This window comes from Alosa sapidissima, chromosome 14 (assembly GCF_018492685.1).
Source record: "Alosa sapidissima isolate fAloSap1 chromosome 14, fAloSap1.pri, whole genome shotgun sequence".
NCBI classification, from domain to species: domain Eukaryota; kingdom Metazoa; phylum Chordata; class Actinopteri; order Clupeiformes; family Clupeidae; genus Alosa; species Alosa sapidissima.
In genome coordinates this window covers 10590152-10615752 of record NC_055970.1, presented here as the reverse complement: position 1 = coordinate 10615752, position 25601 = coordinate 10590152, and the positions used below count along the sequence as shown (strand labels likewise).

Sequence of the window (25601 nt, the reverse complement as noted above, 5' to 3'; positions counted from 1 at the left end):
CACTTAATATTTTACTTTGCAGTGAATGCATTTCAAAAAAATCAAAACACTCAAGGGAGCACAATAGGGCTCCAATGAAACAGATGCGAGACTGACATAGTATTATATTATATTGTGAATATTGTTGTTCACCCACTAGTTCTGCTCAGGGATGTATCTAAATTTAAGACAACTAGTCACAATTTAGGAATTACACAGTGATCTAAAGACCAAATGTAATGACCGATTACTTTATTTTATTACAGTTTATTAGCTTTGCTCAGCCCTTGTGTAGGCGTTATATCCACATCAAAATAATTCAGTCAGGTGTTTTACATACAATATGCTTTAAAATGGCTTTTAATTTAAAAATTGCAACAATAAAACAAAATCAGTCACAGTAGCTTCACAGTAGAGATTGAACAAGGGGGGGGGGGGGGGGAAGACTAACAAAAACAGAGAATAACAGACACGTATAATAAAGATGGAAGGAAAGAGAGGGGGAGGGAGGGGGGTTCATATTTTATTGGCCTTTATCCTCTCCAGTCTCATCTTGAGGTCGCTGAGGTTAGGGCGGTTTGGGGGGGCTGTGGAGGTGGGGGCGGGGGCATCGGTTGCGCTGGTGAGGGTCGGGGGCGACGTGGTCGTGGTGGCCTCGCGCCGACTCTGCTGGCGGGCCTCCTGCAGCTGGGACAGCTTGCTCTGGAGCAGCTCCATGGAGGAGCTCACGGCCGGCTTGGAGGCCAGCGCCTGCAGAGGGGGCCTCTCCTCCTCGGCCGACTTCTGTGGGGCGGATGCATGGAAATTAAGTTTATGGGGAAAAGAAGTTCTGAAATCTTTGAAGTAGGACTGCTCACATGAGACACACACACACAGTTAAGTTTAGATAATCAGAACCAGAATCTTGATACTAAAAAATGCAGTACTGTTCAAATAAGTTTTCCATGCAGATGTCCCTCATTTCAGATATCCCTTACGAGTCTGCAGAACTTTAGGGATCTGCAAAGTCACCAACTTTTAAAACTCCGAGTTGCTATTACACAACTGTTCTTTGATACGACCTAGAAACTTTGGTCCAAGTATGAATTAATCCAAACGGCATCTTGCTTCATCCTGAGTTTCAGGTTAGATCAGTCAGAGTACCAGATTGTTCTCTAATCTTATGGACTCCACAATAGTCTGGAATCCGGGTCGAATGTTCAGCACAGGATCACCGAGTGATTACCTACTAGGGCAAGGCGACGTGGAACAAAATTCATATCCCGCCAATGTAAGACACAGCAATTATATATATGAAACTAGTTAAATGTTGAATTGTAAGTCAAACTCACATGTGAAATGTCAAGCACTTTCTCTAACTGGAAGAAACACTGTCTTTGAGCATTATTTTGATCAATGTTTGAAAAGAAGACGCAAAACACAGTAAACCAAATAATAAAAAGGCCCATTCCTATGCTGTGGAGTCTGGACATACTGAAACTCCTAAGTTAAGTCCACGCCTACTAAAGAATTTGATGTTTTAAATGATATTGTATTGCTGGGATATTGTTTTGCAGAACATAATTAGACTGCATAAATTGGCTGGTGCATATTGATTTCATGTTTTAATGGCATTTACATTAAGTTTTATGCATATTTGAAATCAGAGTGTCTGTTCTTGGGAAAACATGGCCTATTTATTCGCTGCATTGTGAGGAGCAAGCCATGTATTGCGCTCATGAAAGGGCAAAGATCCCTAATCACTGACAAAATATGGAGCACTTCAACTAATTAGTCTCAATTTGGCAAATTTGTCTGTTGTAACCTTCATACTGCGAATCATGCAACAATAACATAAGCTCTGAAATGAGATGAGACTAAGACAAGTTAGCTTCAGTAACAGTAAGCTAAACCCGTTATTGGCACAGAAAGTAAAATAAATGGACAAAAGCGCTCCACAGGACTTGAATGGAACGAGGTTAAGTTGATTTGAATTTGGGGGTGGGTCAATAGAATGCCATCTTGTTAGCTTCAGACTCTCCCTAGCAAGCTAATTCGCTAACTGACCGGCTAGTTGGCAATCCAGTCATTATATCAGAATTTGCACTCCAAAGTAAGCCACTGATTAAATGACTCATGCACCAGCAACAGCAACCTCTTACAAAGCCCTTCAAGCTAGCTTCTTGATGCTCCATAGCTATTCACACTGCAGTGCTGCCTTTCCCAAGATGCTTTGCACCAGAGGTGGGACCAAGTCACTGTTTGGCAAGTCACAAGTAAGTCCCAAGTCTTAGCAGTCAAGTCCAAGTCAAGTCCCAAGTAAATACAGAGAAGGGCAAGTCGATTTTTTTTATAAATACAGATTAAAATATGTTCAATGTTTCTGTCTTGTAATCTTTTACGACATATGCATACCTGTGTAATACACATGTGCATACCAGAGTAATCTGTACAAAACGGATAGCTACATGACACTCAGCACAGCTGCAAATATATATAATGTTTTTCCAAATTGCGGAGCCCACTGTAAGGATGAGTAATAATTTGACTGATGGTATTTCACTGCGCTAGGCCACAGATTTGTCTGCAAACAATTTATTAGGCTGTCTGCCAGTGGTGACTCATAAGGGAAGCCAAGGTCAACACTTTTATATTATTTAAAAGATAATAATGACAGTAATTTTGTTTTAAAGTATTCATTTCTTAAGAAATAAACACATTTGATGCCGTTTATCTAATTTGTAAATGGTGCACTGTCACTTTAAGCCCATTGTGTGCCACTGTCCACACGTTCTCATAATGATCTTTTTTTACCAGCTCCATTCAAATATAGCCTATGGCTAGTCCACAAACTCAAACATTGTTTGTGCCACATGTATAGCACAATATTAACAATGATAAGCATGATATTAACTTGGCACAAACAGCGTTCATTCCTTTGGAAAGAGAAGCATGTATGACATGATGCTTGCTTGACATTTTCTGTTTGCAATTAAAAGTGAATTATGAGCCTGGTAGCAGTAGCCACCTAGCTACATTAGCTGAGTGGAATGCGTTTCAATCGGCATATCATGTGCTTCATGTAAATAAATTATTGAATACTTCAAGACTCACCAGTTCCATTACACAAGGCAAAGACCACTCTTCTTAATATTCTTGTCCACTTTCCAAATCACAGTGAGTGCAGCTATGTCATAGTGACCTGGATCTCATAGTTTATAACAGTATAGTAGGCTAGTGAGAACCGGATAAATTCACAATCTCCTCTAATCTCGTATTTGTTGCCTCCACAATTTCTTTTTATATGTTTCTTATATTTAAAAGAAGATATCAATCATCATCAACAATGACAAGCCAGCTGGAACCTACTCGTTTTCTCTCCCTCTCGTGCGTGCTTAGATGTAATTCTCAATTAAATGCAGTAGCCTAGCATAAGTTTAAGTTGGATCTTAATGGAGAGGACTCGAAAAGTATTATCTTTATGTAACATGCTGTTGGTGCTTTTTGACAAACGTTCTCTAACAAGAGTGCAAATCAGTTTGCAGTAAAGCTACTAGTGATTGGCTAAATGTTGGTCCTTCCTCGGTCTCTTGGTGCCCTACACACAGTGCGTAACGCGTGTGGGGGTAGTGGCAGTAGGCTACTACTGAACTGTGCTCTGGCCGCTTGTCTCCGCTATTTTTTTTTTTATTTATTTTTTAGTCACGGGAAAGCGTCTCTGGGTTGACTGGTACACGATCAGGAAATTTAGTTTTTGATTCGACACGTCAAGTCATCACAAGTCAAAGAGGCAAAGTCCGAGTCAAGTCTCGAGTGAATAGTATTCAAGTCCAAGTCGAGTCGCAAGTCATGCCGAATTTTATCAAGTCAAGTCTGAAGTCATTAAAATCATGACTCGAGTCTGACTAGAGTCAAAGTCATGTGACTCGAGTCCACATGTCTGCTTTGCACAGACATGCACTGACGTCATTCACAGAAAATGGTTGGGATCTGTGTAAGGCAGCGGAAGCACAGCACAAAACAATCAGCACCGTTAGTGCCAATTGGACGGCAGACAAAATGCGAGTGCACATGACTAAGTTCAACTTTTGGTGACAATATGAGTATTTGCCAACGCAAAACCACAGAGAATAGCAAAGGAACACTATCAAAAGAAACAAACTGTGGACGAATTTCACAGAGGTTCACAGATGTCGTTGGAGTACATGGTTATATGGCAATTACAGGCACTGAACAGTTACTCTACTTTGTGTGTCTGGGATAATGTTAAGCTGCATTAATATACATGTAGCCTTTTTTTAAAGTATCTACCCACTTTGATAACGCTCTGATGTAAACTTACAGTGCATAAATATAATAAATACTGTTTGAATGTCTTTAGCCTACATTACACATAGAACTGGCGTCTGGCACGGGGCCAAGAACGAGCCCTGCATTTGCCGAGGGAGAGTGGGGGCAGAGGCTGCACAGAGGGGGCGAGACAGGAGCACACCTGGCTTTACGGAACAAATGCAACAATGTCGGTATAAGCAGTATTGTGCAATTCTATACCTCTTACCGGTATGTTTTCATATAGCAATACACTGGCCAGCCATAACACGTACCACATCTGCTGGAGTGGTGTCCTCCTTTCCGTAGCGCCGTTTCATTATCTGGAGTCTTTGCCGGGCGTCTGCAATGGAGTAAGCGGGTGTCGGCAATGATGCGCTGGTGCTGGGATTGGTGACCGCTTGCAAAGGCTTGGGTGGGCCAACTGTGGTGGGCTGGGTAGACACTGAGAGCGAGAGAGAAAATCCTTTACACGTTTGAACCAGATATTTCTGCTTAACATGTATACAAGTAAAACAAGATGGGTAGTAAAATCAAAATCTTATTTTTAAAAGGTAAACGCTGAATGACTTTGGAACCAACATGCACGGAGCGGTCAACCGTATGTGGCGTATTCATTCCTGAAAACCCATTTTCAGCTAATCCATCCCAAAATGCTCATTTGTCACACAGACACAAGCTGGTGCTGAGCACCATCAGATAAACAGCCACATGTAGCTCTGGGGGGGGGGGGGGGGTTACTACCTGATGTGGGGCGCTGACTCTGACACTTCTCCTCCTGGTCTGTGTTCAGGGACTTCAGTACACGCTCCACCAGGCCCTGCAGGCTTGCGGGCAGTTTCTTTAGGTAGCCACTCAGGTCTGTGTTCGGGTACTTCTTCTTATACAGGAGCAGCTTATTTAGGCCCTGGGTGACCACAGGTTTGGTCAATATAAACAGCAACCCCAGCCGTAGTTAAGAATGGCTTCAAATGGAAACAACCCAACATAACAGGACTGGAAACTTACCTCTTTGGAATTCTCAGTGGACACAATCTTCTTGAAGATCTCATCAAGAACCTCATTTGATTTGCCCTTTTTCTGGTTTTGGGATGAAGGATGGTGTGACAGGTCATTATATGACGAGATTAAAGATTAAAAGGTTTGTGTGCTTTGCTTGAGGCAAATGACATTGACATACCAAATGAGTGCCATCTTTGTCATTGGTCACTTTCTTCAAATAGGTCTCCAATTCAGATTCTTTCTTGTTCTCGATTAAAGTCATGTGGTCCAAAATCTGCAAGTTCAAAGTAAGAATTACAAATCAAAACTATTCAAATCAAATAATATATTAATTTTGATTATTTGATTTCTATATATATTGAATAAAGTCAAACTTTACCCTGGGTCCCACTAATCTACAGAGAGAGTGCAGTAAGGTTTTAATAGTCCTTTGTGGCATGTCGCTCTTCAGCTGACTAAGCTTGCTTCTGGGAAAGGCCTTCATGACGTTGTGGATGTCCAGGAGAATGCGATCAAGCTTGATCTGGTCAATTTTCTCAGGAAGGAACTTAATAAGCCGCCAGTGACACTGAAAGAGTCGAATAAAAGCTTTAGGACACTCATCCAACATGTCAACTTAATCACGTGGAATTCATTGACGTTCTTTTGAACTAGGTTCACTAAAGATCACTGAAAAGAACCATGGGAAAATGCCATACCTTCATGACCATGTCAGCAAAGTCTGAAGATCCAGAGTTTGCACCAATAACTTCCTTCAATTCAGCAATCAGTGCACTAGAAAACAGTAGATGAAAATATTTATGACAATCTTCCATAACAAAGATACATCGATTAAACCAATGAGCACCACATGTCTGAATTGACTGCTGCTTAGTGAAGCCGATTAGCAAGCAGAGCACAGAAAAGGGCCCATGCACACCTGAGCATGTTGGTCGGGTCGGCCTTCTGTAGCAGGTGGCCCAGGAGCAGGTGCACCGAGCGGATGAGCGGAGTGCCTTCATCCTCCTTGTTCACCCGGGGGTCCAGCATGAGCGAGATCAGAGCGTGGGTCAAGTCCTTCAGCACGGTCATCGAAGCCTCACGCACTGGTTCCACTGCCATCAGCTACACACACACACACACACACACACACACACAGAATTGTTAATTTTTCTTTTAAGGTCAGACTGTTTAACAGTATGTGCCATAGCAACTGCTGTCTGGTCAGATGGCCCCTGTCAATGTCATCAGAGGAAATCTGCCTGGAGTGTTCCAACACTGCAGAACATCCAGTAAACAGGTCATTTTCATCAACCCAGACAGACACACCTTGATTGTCTCAACTGACCAAAATATTGTGTAGGAAAAATTAAAGGCAGACCTAATCTAATGAAGATAGTCTAGAGGGGAAACGCCTCTAGATTTAAGTCGCCTAAAAATACATTTTCCCCTGTATATTGGATTAGGATACATTTATTGACTGTAATTGACCATAATAAGAACACCTGGACAGATTAAGCTCTACAGTAAAAGGCTTTGGTTTGCTTCTCCTTGGTAGAGGGTGCATGAATCAGCACAGGGAGTCTGGGGTGTGACATTGCCAAATGCTCTGTTCTGTACAGAGATGGAGGGAAAAAGAGTGTGTGTGTGTGTGTGTGTGTGTTTCACACACACATCTGGCTTTCCAGGAGGAGGAAGAGGACCCCTATGGTGATGCAACCCTAACACAAAACTCAGTAACTGCCCAAGAGCCTGAATAACATTGAATCAGAGGCTACAACACATGTAGCACTAAATCAGTTGCTAATCACACACACACCGAGAGCATTGTGCCGAGGATGCAGCTGTAGAGGCGGAAGACGTCATGGCGGGGCTTCTGCTCATCGGCCATGTGGCTGGACAGCCGACGCAGCTGCATGAGCACCACGATAAGGAACTGGTCCACGTGGCCGGCCATCACCTCCACCTTGCCCTCGCGACGCAGGACCTCATCCAGCTGCACACACACAGCAGAGACACAGGGGTCAGGCACAAAACAAGCCACCACAATGGCCTATGGGTAGCAGTGATGTAAGCTACCAATTATAGTTATGGCTCTCAGCACAGGCTTTTGTTCAAAGCAACTTACAATGACATTACACCAATACCAACATCAACAGTTTATAGCCATATGGCCTAAATGGTGTGTAAATCACTGTACCCAGGTAGAGGTACTTCGATAACATAATGTAGTTCTAGGTATGCATCTGATTAGAAAATTGCTCAGTCTCATATTACACTGCCATTTGTACACGTTGTAAGTACACAAGTCACAACATGCAAATAACTTTGGGAGGGTTTGGGCATCACTTTTGGGAGCTACAGGCTAGTTAGTGCCACCAACTTCAATGAATTATGCAAAGCTCGGCCAAAGGTGGGGGTGTCAGACTGAAATCACTGCATGCACATGAGAAGGGAATGTACCATCTTATCTAACTGTGGGGGAGAGACGGAATATAAGCCAATTTCCCAAAAAGTTGTCACACTCCTTTAACACTGTACAGCAGCATAGTCGATAAATCTGTTGACCATTTTTCTCAACAAATCGATTAGTTGCTTGAGCGAGAAAATGTCTAAAAATGGTAAAAATGTTGATGAGCCCAAAATGCCTTGTTTTGTACATATGCCAAGGATATTTCTTTTCATAAATACATCTCATCATAAATATTCTCATAGAGGAGTAAGCAAAGCAGACAACATTCAAAACTAGTTGGCAAATAATTTTGTTGACTAATTGTTGCAGCCTTTGCGCTTAATGGTTTAGATACCTGTGATAGGGCCTGGATGCTTGTGTTCAAGTCTGTGCTGGCCACCTGAGTGATGACAAAGTTTACAGTGGAGTCCGTGCTGCTTTGTGGATCCTCGTAGTGGGTGGGGAGAGGGCGCAGCCTAAACAAACACAAAAATGAGGTTCCAGCCAAATCTGTTCATTGGTTACATTTCATTAACTATGTGCTGAAAGTATGTTATGTTGGTGAGAGGGTGAGTGGTTGGGCATGGATGGATGGATGGATGGATGGATGGCGGTGTGACGGTGGCTCACTTTGGCTCTGGGACCTGAATGGGCTCAAGAAGATCGTTGAGATTGTGCTGGACCAGGTCGGGCAGCGCAACTTCGCCCAGGTCGTCCTCAAACTGGGCAGGGTCCAGCTGGAACTCTCCTATTGGTGCCAAGGGGGGAGGCTGTGGCTCTGGCACACTGAGCAAAACACAACACTCATTACCATTTAATTATCATGCTTATTACCATTTGTACTGTTCTAATAATGACCATTATAACATATACACATAAACATAAGGCAGAGTCCAACAAGATGGATGGGAGAGAGGCGTCCTCAGTAGCTAGAACACACATCAGCTAGTTGCTCTGGAGGGGTAGGGCTCCTAACATACCTGGGCTTGGGGGCCTCTTCCTGGACTGGCCTGCGGATGCTAGTCCTCCGGCCCTTCTCCACGGCGGGCTTGGCCACTGGAGGGGCTTTGCTGGAGCGCTTGATCCGCTCCTCCAGCATGCTCATGTCTTTCTCAGACAGCTACACAGGCACAAGGCACAGGACGACCATTAGGACGGCAACTGATCGCCATTTTCATTTGACTAATCCATTAGTCACGATTAGGACGACAACTAAATCACCCTTTCCATTTGACTAATCCATTAGTTGTTTAATCAACATTTGGACCTTTGCCATTTTTTTCTTACTATTGTTATCGCAAACTTATCACATCAAATGTTATTTTCTCCACGTGACTTCAAAGATATTCAGTTCACCACAAAAGAGCAAAGAAGCCCAATATCAAAATCTTAGATGCGGATGTCTGAGATTTGTTCTGATAGTCGACTACATTTTTTTTTTTTAAGATGCTGAAATCAATAGCTAAATAATTCAGTAGTTAACAACCTCCCGCTCAACAGGGCACGCAGGTAACTAACTACAAGCAATCTCTGTGCAGTCCCACGCATGACTCCTCAGGAGTTACTCACATTGCCGATGAGTTTGTAGACCTGCTCTCCACAGGCGTTGTAGGCGGTCACCACTGCGTTAAGAGCGGCATTCCTCACCGACGTGTCCCGGTCTCCGATGTGGACGGCGATGTCCTTCAGTGACTTGTTGCCTGCCTGGCCGCAAACGTTCATGCCGAACGAGGAGATGAGGGAGCCCAGCTCCTCCAGACACTCTGCACACAAGAGGCACTGGTGAGGAAACACTGGCGAGGAAACACCCAATCAACACAAACACACACTTTTCTGACAGTGGCATGAGGGCAACGCAGAATTGTGTGTGTGGTCCTGCTATTCACCTGCCCTCTGTTTGGAGTTCTTGGACTTAGTGCCATCCATGAGGAAGGGGAAGAGCTTGCTGGAGGGGTACACCTTGCACAGCATGCCCATGATGGCGCGCACATCCTTACGCACCACATCCTTGGGCTCGCCCACCTGGAGGGGGAGGTGAGTGTTAGTAGGGCTGTGCAATTCATTGAACTCCATTTTGGCTCCAGACAATCGTAAAAATAGTATAATTGAGAAAAAAAAAAAAAGATTATTTCGCCACATTCCGTTAAAAAATAAGTTTTTTGGAAATAGGTATAATTGCAACTCATACAGCGCACTGATTCATGCCGTTTCTTTAAGCGCCGCACTAGACACACCCTCCCCTCTGTGCACAGGCCACTCAAGCAGTTTTGGGTCGGGTGTGTGTGCTCGTGCCATCGGTAGCATCATGAACCACGGCGAAATTTTAACTAGCGCGTTCTCTGCTAAGCTTGTTGTGATCACTGTCAATCGAGGCGACCAAACTTCTCAGAGAACTTATGGCAAGATGGCTAATCGAACATTAAAACACACCTGTTTATTTTTTTTTAAATCAGCGTGTTACAGCTTGTCTATTATCCTCTTGCATTACTAGTAGAAGCTAACACTAAGGCACCTTGAGCATGAGGTAGGGGATGAAGCCTGTGGCCTCGTGGTCACTGAGGTGGTAGTCCATGTTGCTGAGGGCAGTAAAGAGGAGCTTGAGGTATTCCATGGCTTTCATCAGCACACTGGTGTTGGTGTCAAAGAAGCGAAGCGTGAACCACTTGAGGATCAGGTCCAGACAGCTGACCGTTGCCTCCTGTTCCTCCTTTAGGCGCTGTGGAGAAATAGACACAAGTACAGGTCAGCTAGGCTTTAGTTCATTGAACACTCAGCATTGGGGGGGTGGGGGGGCAAGTTTCTTTTTGGGAACATTTGCAGCAGACAAATTATTTCCCCCCCATTTGAAGGCAGCCTTTTGAGTGAGTCAGCCCTGTGGGCATGATTGTGTGCAGAGTACCTCAATCATAGCGCCAATGGCTTTGATGTGCCGCTGGAAGTCTGAATGAAAGAGCTCCTCCAGCAACCACTTGGCCACGCAGGGGGTCATCTGAACCTTCAGTTGCTCGATGTACTCATCCCGCGGAGCGAGGAAGTTCCACTTCAGCACCTTAAACACACACACACACACACACAGTTACTCCACATGTGATAACAGTACATTTTACCCTTCCCTCCCCCCGGGCTGGTCAGTGTCCCACTTGCCTTGAGAGCCTTCTCGTCCTTAATCCGCTGCTCTTTGCCGTTGGGCACCAGGATGTACAGGGGGCCCGATTTGTCTTCCTCAACAGCTGCCTTACCCGCGGCCTTCTTACCAGCTACATTCTGGGAGATAACGAGAAAAGCACGACACAGGTCAGAGGAGAAGCAGGAGACACCGACTGTGCCCTTCAACACCAAACTCAACCACATTCCAGTGCACATGGGAAAAAAAAAGGAAAGACCGCATCCCTGTGACTGGTCACCAAGGCTGTGCACATATCTACACAGGGGCTTTGTAGAAGAGAAAGCGCATCTGGTAAAAAGGACAAAGGCAGCAAAGCAACTGGCTGCCACCCCTCCCTTTAAACTTGAAATGTGTCTGCTGTAAACTTTTAAGGCTACCACCGTTTCTCGCGGTCATTAAGAATTCATTGCTTGTGTGAGCAGCTGCTGAAGCATTTCTGTCCACCATCTAAATAGCAGGCAGTTTGTTTGGCCTTTAAGTTCCACTGATATTCAGCTTTACGGCCAGACAGACTTGGAGGAGTCTGGCAGCTGGGGAGGGACCAGCAGTCAGAAATCCAAACTTGAAAAATAAAAATCAGGATTTTCACAGCGCATCTCAAGATGTTATCTAGGAAATAGAACGGTGGCCAGCGAAGAATATTTGGTTGCTCTTGTCTTGGTTATTCTCCCAACACTCCGTGAAAAGCTAGAAGGTGCTCACCCTGACGTGCAGAGAGCTGCACAGCAACCAACCCAGACACAAGCCTCTGTGCATGTAAATGAGAGTGTGACCCAGTCGCCCTACAGAGCCAAGCGTTTGGGGACTTGCGCTACCTTCCTCTTAACAGTGCTCTTTCCAGAGGCGCTGTTTTTACTGTCATTGAAACTACCGTCCATGCTGCTGGCACTCTTGTTCAGCTCCTGCGACAGTCTCTATGCAGACAAAAGAGCGGTGTTCATCAGTATGCAGCGAGCAAGTCAAAAGGCCAAGGTAGAGCATGTCGGAGCTACAACTCGACTATTTCTCATTGCCCCTATAGCATAGCAAGCAGGAACAAGCGGTTATTTGCACTGCGGAATGACAAAAAGTCTCAACAGCCAAATGCAGCATGTAGACAGAGAGAGAAGTTTTACCTTTGTTTTGTCCCCAGATCCTGACTTTACTTTCTTTGGCTCTGGAGCCTCAGGCTCCACTTGGGGTGGCGGTGGCTTACTGGAACCTGATGTATGAAACAAACAAACACACACACACACACACAATAACAGAATGTTGTGACCCAGTCTGAAGGTAAGAGTGGACATTTAAATTCATTGGTGTACGCCAGGGAGGGTGTGTGCACGTGTACACAAAACACAGCTCTGACTCGGCAGACAAGCCTTCCAACTGTGAACAAACCTGAAGCGGGTTTGGGTGCAGGGGCAGCTTTGGCTGGAGCGGCAGGCTTCGCAGGCATGAGAGTCCTGGCCTTCTCCAGCATCCCCAGCACCTGGTCTTTGGAGGCTGGCTGCGAGGGCAAATTAAATTGGATTTACTTTGTGCAGGGGTACACACAGCAGCCGGCACACTGAAATCAGGAAGAATCAGGGCATCTAAAAAATTTAATAATAAAAATGTTAGGACTAAAGATTTTAAGGAAATTAACACCCACATCGTCATCATGCACAAATAAACCCTAGGTTGTCGTTAGACCAGAGTTTCCCTTAAAATTGGTTAAAATTGGTGTTAATGTGGTAAGAAAGCTTCAGTATAATGCTCCATCCTGAAATGCACTTCAAAACAGTTAGAGTTAAAATCAGAAAATGGAATAAGTGTCAAGCTGTGTTGAAAATGCTGTAAATGATCAATCCGTTTGCTTCCATTCTGTACTTTGTATTGATTTTTTATGCTGTATTTTGTATTGATTTTTTATATTCCTATTAACAAGATGCTACCTTTTTTCGAATAGAGATTTCTCAACCCCGGTTAACCAAGGATGAAGATAGAGATTTAAAAAAAAAAAAAAAAAAAAAAAAAAAAAAAAAAAAACACCCCACCAAACAAACAAACAAACAAACAAACAAACAAACAAACAAACATAGAATAACAGGGCAGTTGGAGTACCTTGAGTTTGCCTGCGGCTTTGTTCATCTTGTCGAAACCCAGGTGCATCATGAAGGTGGGCAGGGCCTCCTGGGCCTTCCTACGCACGTCAGCGTTGCGGTCCTCCAGGCAGGTGTAGAGGTGCGGCAGGAGCAGGGCCAGGTCGGAAGGCGCCGAGCGCAGGGTGGGGAGCTTCTCCGCCAGCCAGCCCAGCAGCTGCACAGAGGCCCAAGCACACCTGAGTTACATTCAACCCCCCGCCAAGCACCGCTCACGCTCCGCATAAAAGCAGAAGGGCAAAAAGGTTAAACATCAACATAACGGCCAAGAAACGGGCTATTAAATTTACATGCGGCCGTGATGGACCGCCATTGCGGCTCTGACAGGGTGACAATGCGATAATTACGCCATAACATCCCCCAGTGTGGCCCTGGAACTAATCAGGGATGACGAAAGCCACATCAACAGAAGACAAAGCAGGGGGGGGGGGGGGTACGAGCTTGCAAGAGCAGCGAGTCTTCCTTTATTCACGGGCACGCCTGCTCTGCTTTAGAGCACACGGTGACGTGTAGAGCATTTCAAAATGTGTTCCGAGGGGAGAGGGGAGCTTTTTCACACCTCTTGTCGGAGGAAGGGATTCTCTCTCTTCAGCTCCTCAGCGAGCTCCTCTCCCTCCAGCCACTCCTTCACCCCAGTCTGCTCCACCCAGGCATTCAGGGTGGTCAAAGCAGAGGCGCGCACTGTATTCTGCAACACAGGTTATAAATATACAGAGTTTTGACATCTGACACCAGCCTGCGAACTCACAGCATAACAAATGAAACACTGTTTTTCAGCAGCTTTGTGTGTGTGTGTGTGTGTGTGTAAATGCAAGTCAACCTTGCTGTCTGCTAGCACGGTGATGATGGTGATGCCAACACTTTTAATGTGCTGCTTCAGGGCAGGACCCATAGCTTTGGCAATCTGCTGCAGGATGGTCAGACTCTGCATGACCTGAAGGGAGAAAAAAAAAAAAAAAAAAAAAAAGTAATGGACATTGTGACCATAAACATAGATTTACTCATATGACCCATTACAGGGCTTAAAGCAAAGCTTAAAAAAAAAATCTGTGCCTGAAGACATCCGTCTCTTAGGGAGGCAAGACAAAACTTGGGTAATAAATAAATACCCAGCTATTTTTAAATCTTACTTGGCCTGGCTCATGCACAGTTCTGATAACTTTAAACCCTGCCATTATAACTTTTAATCTACATTTAAATACCAGTATCTTGTTGGAGTCGGAGAGTCTGCCTTTAAGAGCCAGAGGCAGGTCGCCGAGGTTGGGCTTGATGAACTTGGCCTCTGAGATGACAGCCGCGACTTCGTCAAGCCCCTCCTTACGGATCTTCCAGTTTTTGTCGCCAATCTTCGACACCATCTCTGAGGTGATCTTGTCACTGCGCACAAGACAATTTCAAGCCCAATGAGAGGTGCCATTCTAGAGGACTAAACAGCTGGTGCCCAAAGGCTGAAAAGATTGCACCAGGACTCACCTAATATCGGTCCTTGGGATGAGATCCACAACATCGCCTGCACCTCCCTCCTGCTCTCCCTCCTCCTCCTCCTCCAACCCCCCGCCTGCACTTCCTCCTGCGCTCGTCTTGGAGCCTCTGATGGGCGCAGGGGCTGACTGGCCCTTCATCTGGGAAAAGATGCACAAAACACTTTCAAACAGAGCACCGCACGAGTCAATACAACAGCACAATAGACCAGAGCAGGCAACGCACACTTTGTGCCCTTGTTGCCTGGATACAAATAACCATTATTACATGCATTGCAGCATTTCAAGCAAACTCCAAATTTGAAGTGATTATGCACGCTAACAAAATTGGCACCTTTTCAAACTCTGAGTCGATCTGAGAGAGCAGGGCTGCTTTCTCATCCTCAAAGAACATCCTGAGAGCGGCCCCCATGTAGAGGAACATCACGCCCAGGAGGGACACGGCCGCAGTCCGAACAGCCTGTGGGGTCAAAGGTCATCCATACTCCTTTAGTCATCACTCTGGAGGCACAGCTCACACTTCTACTGTAGATTGTGTTTTATCAAGGACACGGTTTTTAAATAGACATATTTTCAAAAGGGAGGAGGATGTCTGTAAATATTATATAAAATATAATTTTATACATATTTGGTTTGGTAGGGGCAGTGCTGCGGAACTATTAAAGTAACAAAAATCTACATCAAAATCAAGAGGTGGTGGGTGGTGGTGGGGGTGCATACGGCAAAAAAGAACATGACTCACAGGATTGCTAGCTCCCAGGGCTGTCTTGACATTATTGATGAAGGACTTAACATTTATGCTGCAAGAGATGGAACAGAGCAAGATCATTTGAATTTCAAATCCAATCTAACTCATGGGGAGAGAAATGAGTACCGACAGCAGAAACATGTCAAAGCTCACCCTGCAAATCCAAACTCTTTAATGGCATTAGACAGCCAGCTCAGGGTCTCCGCCTGGATCTTGGGGTTCTTCTGGACAAAGGCCATGGAGACAGCCTGCAGAAAACAGAGATAAGAAAAACCAAACCCACGAGCCTAATGGTGAATGTACTATTTAATATCAGCAAATGCTTGAGTACCTGCTCTGCAGTCCATGGCAGTGAACAGGCCTCTGCGATGTTACTCATGGCGTCCTTCGCCTTCGCCCCGCACTTTGCGTCGCTGACCTTCTCGACCAGTGCTTCCAGCACGGCCAGAGCGGAGGTTTTGGAGAAGGAGCCCCTCTGGGCCACCGTGGCAACCACCTGCAACTTCAGCCCCATCACCTAGAGACCGGACGACACAGCAGGGCATCAGCATAGGAAGAGAGACAGGACAGGACCGGACCAACAGATGGGCTAGACCACATCACAAAGGGCAAGAGACGTCCTCCAACACACACAGCAGGTGGAATGAAGCGCTACTCTGTTTTGTGCAAGATATGGCTCCAGAGTGTCACCTGGAAGTTGGTCTCCTTCCAGCCGGGCTTCTTGGCCAGCATGCGGACGAGAGCTTGGCAGGGCATCTCGCTGGGCTCCATGCGCTCCACAGCCTGCAGGCCAAGAGGAGAGATGAGATGACCCATTTAACGCCACGGAACCAGGGGAGCGCTCCTGGCTACAAAACAGATGTAGGACAGCAGTGTCTTCCCACACACAAACAAACACACAAAATGTCACCTTATGGAATTCCTCCATGCTGGACAATCTCTCCTTCCAGTTGGCGCTGTCCAGCATCTGCAAACAGGAGGCTGGAAGCACAGCAGCGGCCTTCTCCTCACACACCTCAGGCTAAAGAAAACGCACACACACATTTTGAACGAGAGTGACCACTAGCTTCACGGGGCGCTTTTGGCTAGCTGCGCTGTCTGATTAATGCTTATTCACTCACAGACAGCTCGGTCTCCACTGTCTCTTTGGCCTCTGCTTTTTTGGACACGCTTTTCTTGGCTCCTCCTCCTGCAGCTGGCTTTCCCTTCTTGGCTGGCTAACGGGGGCACGCACACACACACACACACTTTCAGATGCCACTGATGTTGGATTAAGAAAATAACAATGGTGTGGTTCTCCAAAGCCCTCACCGCAGCTGCCGGAGCCTTCTTTGGTGCGGCCGCAGGGGCCTTGGGAGGAGGCTTCTCCTTCACAGCAGCAGCAGCACCACCACCACCACCACCTGTCTTCCCTCCAGCCAGCTCCACCTTATCCGCACACTCCTTTATCTGTGGGATTCATAACAAGCAGAGGCCGTTTGCAATACAATGCAACAGCATGGGAGGATCACAATAGACACGTTTGCTTTTAATTATCATGTCCCAGATGATGTTAACTGGATCAGTGTGAAAGCAATGCACAGCATAGCATCTTCATTTGTAATACAATGAGTGGACCTGGAAATGTTGTTGTGCCTGCTTGGTGTCAAATGTAGATGTCAGCTCTCTCCTTTGCTAATACAACAGAAAGAGTTGATTCAGACATACCCTGTCTGCCTTGAGTTTTTCTAGGTCTGCCAGGAAGGGGGTTATCGCTCGTTCACCCAAAACTTTCATGGCTGTTCCAAGGGCTTCAAAGGCTGCATCTCGAACCTCAGGTGCACTGTCATTCACATGCTACAAGGAGGGATGAGGAGCAATAGATTATGGGATGATGTCGAACATTAGTAACCAGGACAACGACTAAACACTTTGGCAGACATACTACTGGTTTGAAGCTGTATTCTTAAAAGCCTGGTTTGTACAGGAAATATTGACAGCTACTGCAAGAGGTTATTTTAAGAATAACTGAGATAGAGTTGGGGTGTGGGGAAGCCTGCTGAAGAAAAAAAGCTTTGAGAAAAAGTTGCTGTGCTCTTCCGTATGCAACTAAACTTCCTACATCATTAACAAGAAACCAGCTAATTATTTAACATGTGCAACACGCACTGCGGGGGAGAGGGTGGCCCCCTACTGTGATGAAGTCTGGCACCATTATCGCTTACAGCATCTTTAAACACACAAATAAACAAACAGCAGTGCAACACTACGGGTTCGCCACCTTGAGGAGCGCAGCGCAGAAAGGCTTCAGCAGACTCTTGGGCAGAGTGGCCGCAGTGCAGCGGCGGAAACTTCTGGCCAGGAAGAGGGAGACCTGCTGCTTGATGGAGGGGTTCTTGTTGTCCATCACAGACAGGACGCTCTCGCTCAGATTCTGAAGAGTGGTCTGGGAGGGAAATTCGGGAGACGACTACGTGAAATGCTGACCATCACTTGGTATTACCCATACTACTCATTTCAGTTAAACGAATCCTTACCTGCGCGGACACAACCCATCAGATAGATAGATAGATAGATAGATACTTTATTGATCCCCAAGGGGAAATTCAGGAATCAGTTCCAATGCCCTCATTATTCAACATCAGCAAAAATTTCACTATGAACAATTTGACTGCAGTTGGTAACAGACAACCTATTGATTGCCATACACTGCAGCTTCGAAAATTAAAATGTTTCCTTCAATTAACCACAGTTGGAGCTTTAAAACATTGTATTTATTTTCACTACAGGTGTATGTGTTGATAAAATAAAAACAAGGCTGCATTGAACTTCTAAGCACAACATTCAAGATTCAGCACATTTCCTTCTACAGGATAAATAGATGAGCTCGCCATGTTGGACTTCTTTACTCACAGAGAGGAAAGCAGCATCGATCGCTTCCTGCAGCGCCTGGACAACCTGAGGCTTCTTCTCTTTGAACTTCTCCAAGATAGTTGGCACCACCTAGGAAAACACACACACAGGAATGGATTATTTTACATTTGTGGTAAACATCAGCTACCAGACACACACATAGATTTGGGATACCTACATGACCAGCATACGTTCCAAACTTTGTCCTGAGTCCTGAGGCAAGTCCAGCAGTACATTTGGCTGCTAGGGTCACCAACATTACATTAGAGTCCTTCCCAACAACCTAGGATCAAAAAAAAAAAAAAGGGTTGGATAAAAAAAAAAAAATGAAGAAAATTTGATGACCATAGATATCTTAATTTAGAATAATAGAATACCTTATTCAGGGCTCTAACAAGCTCCCCAAAGTCTCCACTCTCGATTTTGGGATTTTTGACCAAGGCCTCCAGTGCATCCAAGGCTTCCTTCCTCTCTTGCCATTTTTTGGCCTCCTACAGACATACAAATACACAAGAGATGACCCCCCATTAAATAGATACAGAGGTATGCATATGAATACATACTTAAGACATGCCAGGTCACTCATGAAACCTTGGACAAAATAGATGGACTTTAACACACTGGTATACAATGGTTGATGCTGCCTCATCCAGATGGAATGTTGATGAAACGCAAGCAAGAAAAGCATCCAGTCCAACAGCCTGAGCACTAGAATAGGCAATGATGAAACCCTTACAATTTTGTCGTAGAAGTCTTTGGGGAGTTTGGAGAGAATTTCAACAGCCTCCATGTGCTCATAAGGGTCTACTACAGGAGTGTCATCATCATCATCACCACCACCACCACCTGAAATGGCCAAAGGCCGTACATTAGAGCATTTACAACACAAGCCCTTTGGACTTGGACACACACACACACACACCATGACTGAAGCAATATGGCATGAGAGAGAGGGGTTGGTAAAGGCTGAGGCAATCAGACAATTCAATGCAAAATGTGGAGGGATTACTATATTATATAATTATACAACAGTTAGGTCTGATAGAACAATTAATTTTCACGAACAGCATTACCATGTTAAATATTAATGAAGACAATAAAAAAAAAAGATGAGATTAAAGTCATATAATTAATTCAAGATGATCATGTAACTTTGCTACCCCCCTCCCCCCAAGGAATCAACTTCAAATCCTGACGTGGGTCTTGCACAGAGAAGTCTGAAGCTTGTTATAAAAACTTCCAGAGTTCCAGCACCAGTATTGCAGTGAAATCTCTGGGCGTTTGAAAGCGCGGGCGGCAGTCGCTCTGCTCACCATCTGCCTCGTCTCCTCCTGCGGCCTCCTTCAGCTGCTGCTGCTCGTGCTTGGCCTTCAGGTCCTGCTGTGAGCGCAGGAAGCGGCTCTGCTTGGGCGCCGACGCCGGCAGTTTAGTCCACTCCTCCTCCAGCTCCTTCAACTGGTGGAGGGACAGAGAAACACACTCACATCATACCCCATGCGGGCCACGGCGAGACATTAACCCGTTGGGACCTATTCAATTAATCATGGCTCGGATTAGCTAGCTGCGAGGAGGACGGGAGTTCATGTGGGGGAAGACACTGCTTGCAGAGAGGGGGTGCTGATCAGCAGCATAGGCACATTAAATATGCATATCCGGCTGCTGCCGCCAGAGGCAAAACATACACACACACTGACTTTCTGCTGCATAAAGGAAGACTGAGTTAGTGTTTGACTGTCAGCAACCCTTCCCTGCCCTGTTCAACGCTGCAGAACTGGAGGGCTGTGCGCCAACAGAATAAGACAACAAGAGTACCGGTACACACATTCAGGGGGAGAACCAAATTTTTGTTCTAGAGCACATCATGCAATTCATTTAAAACAATTTTCTGCAAGGGGCAAAAATGAATGAGAAGCACACCCCAGTCCATAGTTCCGTCTGCATCCATAAACAGAGAGCAGCTTTCTCACCTGTACAGAGTTAATGTTCTGGAGCGCTGGCCGTACTGCATCCCTAATCCATCTGTACAATTCTATGGCCAGGAGTTTGGCTTCGTCTCTGATAGCCTTCTCTCGAGACTCAAAGAGTTTGGGCAGGACTTTCACTACTGGCTTCAGTGTCACTATTTTTGGGCCAAATTCACTGCACAAAAAAAAAAAAATAATAATAAATCATAAGACAGCATAGCTCTGAGGGAAATTAATTTAACATACCAAACACCAATTAAGGCCAAGTTGTACATTTTTACCATTACAAAATAATAAGCAGATTCATTATAAGTAACCTAGTTTTAGGCCATTTGCCATTTCTCCTTACCTCAGTGATTTTCTTATTGTCTCCACACAGGCCAATGTGATCTTGGGGTTCTTGTTGTCCAGACCTTTCAGCAACTCCTCCTGCACAGCGTCTGCCTTCTCAATCTCAATGTACATCAGGCAAATCTCCACGCCAAGCTCTTTGGCTCTGGCCTTGGGCTGGTTAAAGACTTTGCTGACCACTCCAGACACTACCTCACCAGCAGTCCTGAGGTAATGGATGTATAGTCGTTACGCTTCTTATAATATTTAAAGGGTTCCAATCCATTTTCATGTCAAACTTTTCAAAGATCTGTCATTTGTATGTCTCCTCACAAACTACAAACACACAGGTCTGGTTAAATTATTAAAAAAACATCTTCCATTTCTTTTTTAATAGTTGGCCTTGGACTTGTCAACTCAAGTCAAGTGGAACTGAATCAAGCTAGAAAACTTCACAACAAAACAATATCCATGGACAAGTGCAATAACAATCAAATTCAATAAACCCACATACAACAAAACAAAAATATTACTTCTACAAAGATTTCATGATTTCATCTACAGGCCTGGAAATGGGATTTTAAGATAACATGACTTTTGCTGTATTTACATAACATTAATTCCATAATATTTTAATTTAACAGATAACACCAATAATACAAACAATTTCAGGCAAGTAAAAACCAACCTTGATGCCACATGTGCATTTTCAATGTAAGCCAAAGCTGCCTCTAGTCCTTTGAGTTGGGCCACAGCATTTGAATCAGTCACAAATTTTTTTATCAGCCCCAAATATTTGCCCCACTCTGGACTCTTTTCATCACATATCTTGGGAAAGATCTTTAACACCTCTTCATAGCCATGAAGTCTGGCTTTCCAAATCTGTGACACCAAGAGAAAGATCATACAAGAGAGGTCACAAACAGCACGTCCATTTAAGCCAATGTCATTAAGTACCTCCTGATGATCTTTATGCAACATAGGCAGTGTTGGGCAGTTGCGGAACTCGGTGTTTCCCATACATTGACTTATTTGTGGCGGCCCACCACAATATCAACATTGACCACCACACAATGATTTTCCAGGTTGTGCTAAATTGTGCTTAAATCTGGTTAGCATCATAACCACGCTGCGCTAATTTGTTAAAAACTGTTGCATTCAAGTTAATTCTGCAAACTTACCACCACAAATAGAATTCAATTCTGTGGGAAACACTGCAACTACTTGTAGTGAAGCTACTACATTTCATAGTAGCGTGGCTGTAGCGTAGTTATTTTCTGAAGCAGATAGCTTTTCAATAAATTAGCTGTTTGTTTTGACCATGTAGCACAATAGCATTCACAGAAGCTACATTTTCCAGAGCATTTGTGGAGCTCACAGTAGAGCTTCCTTCTGGCCGGTCATACATGCAAGTCTAGTTCTGTTCTATTCAATGATTCTGGCAAACGTGACAAATTTGTCCAACAAAAGCTGAGAAGAGACCAGCATAGGTTAGCCTGAGTATGACACGTCAGGCTACGCATAGGCCCTTGTTGCACTACTTTGTCTGGGAAACATTTACTGTATTCGGTGTAATATTGTAAGACAAACTACTTCTCCATGGCAGAGGTGAAGCAAAGAAATTGTATTTTCAAAGATGATGTTGATGGTAGAGTCTGGTTTCTAACCACTGTGTGGTTTTATCATACAGTGTCAATAAAATAGGCTGTAGAAATAGCATGTGATGGGTAGTAAATAAATATTTATTTAGTGAGATCTGACTGGCTAATGGTGCTACATTTAAAAAGTACAAACATTTTAGCCAAGTGGAATGAAACACTGGGAGAATCGAGAGAAGGTGAAGCTTTTACAGGCGAAAAACCACCCAACAGTGAAGACACAAACGTGCACATGCAGTTACACGATGCTTAAAATATTGCTATATTACCGTACTTTAGATTTAGTTAAGGAGCTTTGAGTTTATCCTGCAAACTTAAACACTCATAGTACCTGCCTTTTTCTATTATGTGGAGCCTTTCCCCCCCCCCAAAATTGATTTTGGAGCTGTGAGAGTAACAATCAAGGGTTATTGTTTTCGAACTGAACATATGTTATACCTGTGTAAAGGTAACTAAGTTACTGTATATCTGTTTGACTGAGTTATGTTGGCTAGGTTATTGAAATAGCACTGACTTGGCATGAAGACGGTTCACTTTATTTGTTTGCATTTTTTGCCAATTACAAAGTAGCTTCCTATATAAAAAACTACTTTTGAGACAGTTATGTCACTTAATTAGCTACATTTTGTCTTAAAGCTTTTGTGTGGTTAAGCTTCATTTAATGTAGAGTAACTGGTAACTTAGCTCACTACATTTTCTCAGTAGCTTGCCCAACACTGAACACTTGCAAGGGCCTAGGAACTGTGTCATTAGTTTTAAATATACTGTGGGCGTACAGGGATGTGATACGTATGCACAGAAAATTCTAATATTCAATGAGTTCCCCCCCAAAAAGAAAAAGCCATGACAACCCCCTACAAAGATTCAATCATACATCACCTTGTGTTCACACTTCTGATCTGCCGGCAGCTTCATCCATTCACTTTCGTCCCCCATGACTGATGTATATCAAGTGCAATCTCTAAGTCAAGGGGAAAAGTTTGTCCACATTCAGCAAGGTCAAAACAAGAGTCCTCTGTTTCAGTGGGCATCTACACAGCTGAAAGTGGCATGGGCTGCATATGCCAACTAGTCTGGCATTTGTAGACTAGGAATCCAGATCATTGTGCAACTGAACTGAAAACAGAATTGGCAGGATGTATTCTGGTAGCACCAGCACAGATGTCTAGGCCTGAGGTGTGTCAGTGCTTCCATGCTTTAAAAGCCAAACGACACACTGACACAGCAATCAAAACAACCGCTTAATGGGAAAATGCTCACTCGCATTATTGTCATTAGGTTTTCAGAAAACAATGATCACACTAACCAATGATGACTTAATAATTATAGAATAGAATATAAAATCAGCTTAGCTAAAGACATTTCACCACAGAATGCAGACCAATGCAAGTTAACGGTATGCAGTGGGCGCTGCTATGGGCCAATATCTCGTTGTTCAGTCGGAGCTGGGATCTTTGCTAGTATGATGATAGGACTTCAGTGGTTAGCAGCTAACGTTGTTAAGCTTGAAAACCTAACATTAGTGAATTCAAGATGCTGCAGGTTAGTTGACGGTTAACTGGCCAACTTGGCATTCACAAATTTGATCAACATGTCGACAGTTAACATTAACTTGTACTATTAAATTAGCTAACGTTATTGCTAACGTCGTTAACTAACGTTACATGCCAGGTACTGAGGCGACTTGTTTTCGAATCCCGTCTAGTCACCAGTCATATTCAAATGTTTGTGTGCGACATGTTGATGAAAGTTAAACTAACTAGAAACACATGTAACACAACTAGAATTAATTAAACGTTAATTTACTGCAGGTTAACTTAGGGTCTTGTTTGGATACATGCATGCATGCATACGTTAACGTTAAATGTGAACATCGCTAAGAACAATCTTCTGGTTAACTAATTTCTAACGTTAACTTAAGTCTTATACATTATAAATGCTTATTTTCGAAACGTTAACTAGTCATAATCGAGAACATACTTACTTGAACGGTTGAATAAATTGAACAGAAGGTCTTCGCAAGATGTCACTTCGAGATGTAAATGTTATTTGTACAACAGTTTCCTCCCTTACTTATGTGTGCTGTGCAACAGCTTCCCACTTCTGGCGTTTGAAAATGCGTTCGTCCTCTATACTCAAATCTGATTGGTTTAATATCTACTAGCGTGCCATGTCATTGGACCATTTGAACCGACTTCCGGCTTCAGGACACATGCCCTATCTTTTACCAGAGCCCGACATTAGACATTCTCTGCTTTTACTGTCTATGCACATGCCCAGAGCCCGTCTACGGACTGAAAACAAAGTGCATACGCAATTAAATGCCGTGCTAGAGAAACATAATGCTAAATATTAGGCCTATTCTTTTTCGGCCATATCATACCAAAGAGTTTAGAACTACTCGTTCACCCTACGTAGCCCTACTGGTTCTGTACTATATACCGCATAGCCTATGTGACACAGATGTAGTCTTATAGGATGAGTCAGTCGTTGGATTTGTATACATGTTTGATGTTTTCTTTCATCGCTTCATAATGAAATGCTACAGGAGCAGTACTCCCTCAACAGCAGTGTGATTAGGCTGCAAAATAACATGCCTAGCCTACATGAACAGGTATTCAAGGAAGGCCTACGTGGTTTAGTGACAAACATGGGTTAGAGTAGGTGGTAAACCTCATAGAAGAGCTGTATGGCTTCATTCTCCTAACAAAACAATACCATAGGGCTCTTGTTGTAGGAGGTTTACCACTTAGGCCTACTCTGAGTTATTTTACCCAGGTTTATCACTAAACCATGTACTTGGAATACTCCCCTGGATCCACCACCCCCCACATCAGGGTAGGCTATTGGTGGGTCTGTCAGTCACTCACACTTAAAATTGTGCTCCTACATGATCCAGATTATAAAGAATTTCCACTTTCTCTACTGACCATAGGGTCAAGGATCTGCAGTCGCCTGGCAGCTCATATCGAATCATAGACAGGCTAAGTAGGCTAGACTAGGCTGTCAACATTGACTATTAACCCTGAAATAATAGGTTCTCAAACTTTTCCTGTCATTCCCCACTTTTGAGGTGGGGAAATGTCAAGCCCCACCTAACCACCTCAACCAGGCAAAATGGTAACATTAAAATATATATAGGCCCTACACATATTTTTCGCATTTTGGTTCCATGTTACATTTCCTGTCTTGGTCTGGTGGATCAGATGCTATTTGTCAGTCTGTTTATGAGTCCTATGTTTGTGTGTGCCTATTTTGTTTTGAATCTATGATCTTCCAAAGAAAAGGCATTATTCAAGATAGTTTTTTGTGCCTATTTCCTTTTGTTCATCGTGCCCTACCTGTCATGTCTCTATTCCCCACTAGTGGGGCCCACCCCACATTTTGAGAACAATAATCAAACTAATAATAATCATAATAATAATCGAACATAATGCAAAATCTTACGTTTATAAGGTCTTCTTCATGATCTATTATAGTTGTAGTTACCACCCCCAATCGAATACAGTCTGGAAGGCTAAA

At 44.1% G+C, this 25601-nt stretch overlaps 1 protein-coding gene across 4 annotated transcripts; it reads right to left on the bottom strand.

Annotated features, from left to right (window-relative positions):
- Window positions 1-323: 323 nt before the first annotated feature.
- LOC121681995 (cytoskeleton-associated protein 5-like) lies at window positions 324-24198 on the bottom strand. 4 transcript variants are annotated; one of them, XM_042061965.1, is made up of 45 exons: window positions 24064-24198; window positions 22959-23040; window positions 21110-21303; window positions 20441-20647; window positions 20095-20266; window positions 19438-19582; window positions 18864-18976; window positions 18505-18618; window positions 18306-18410; window positions 18128-18217; window positions 17496-17660; window positions 16943-17071; window positions 16547-16684; window positions 16357-16452; window positions 16146-16256; window positions 15926-16018; window positions 15567-15752; window positions 15389-15483; window positions 15230-15287; window positions 14822-14947; window positions 14480-14628; window positions 14209-14383; window positions 13827-13940; window positions 13566-13694; window positions 12969-13163; window positions 12264-12372; window positions 12002-12087; window positions 11702-11800; window positions 10865-10984; window positions 10620-10769; window positions 10233-10436; window positions 9607-9742; window positions 9290-9483; window positions 8701-8840; window positions 8351-8506; window positions 8076-8196; window positions 7088-7264; window positions 6209-6393; window positions 5988-6063; window positions 5669-5857; window positions 5468-5563; window positions 5296-5367; window positions 5032-5194; window positions 4563-4732; window positions 324-762 (listed from the first exon to the last, which is right to left on the bottom strand). In XM_042061965.1, the coding sequence occupies exons 2-45, from the start codon at window positions 23013-23015 to the stop codon at window positions 496-498; spliced, it is 6066 nt and encodes a 2021-aa protein (XP_041917899.1). In that variant the 5' UTR covers window positions 23016-23040; window positions 24064-24198; the 3' UTR covers window positions 324-495. The 4 variants fall into 4 exon arrangements, with proteins under 4 accessions (XP_041917899.1, XP_041917900.1, XP_041917901.1 ...); XM_042061966.1 differs by having other exon boundaries at window positions 18864-18973; XM_042061967.1 differs by having other exon boundaries at window positions 18864-18973; window positions 19441-19582.
- Between the last annotated feature and the right edge of the window lie 1403 nt (window positions 24199-25601).

What these genes read in the sequence shown, in the direction of transcription:
- LOC121681995 (XM_042061965.1), bottom strand. Translation starts at nt 23,015, where the DNA reads ATGGGGGACGAAAGTGAATGGATGAAGCTGCCGGCAGATCAGAAGTGT. An exon ending in AGAAGGCTCCGGCAGCTGCG is followed by an intron (nt 16,453 to 16,546) that starts GTGAGGGCTTTG and finishes TGCCCCCGTTAG; the next exon opens with CCAGCCAAGAAGGGAAAGCC. An exon ending in GATCTGGGGACAAAACAAAG is followed by an intron (nt 11,801 to 12,001) that starts GTAAAACTTCTC and finishes TTGTCTGCATAG; the next exon opens with AGACTGTCGCAGGAGCTGAA.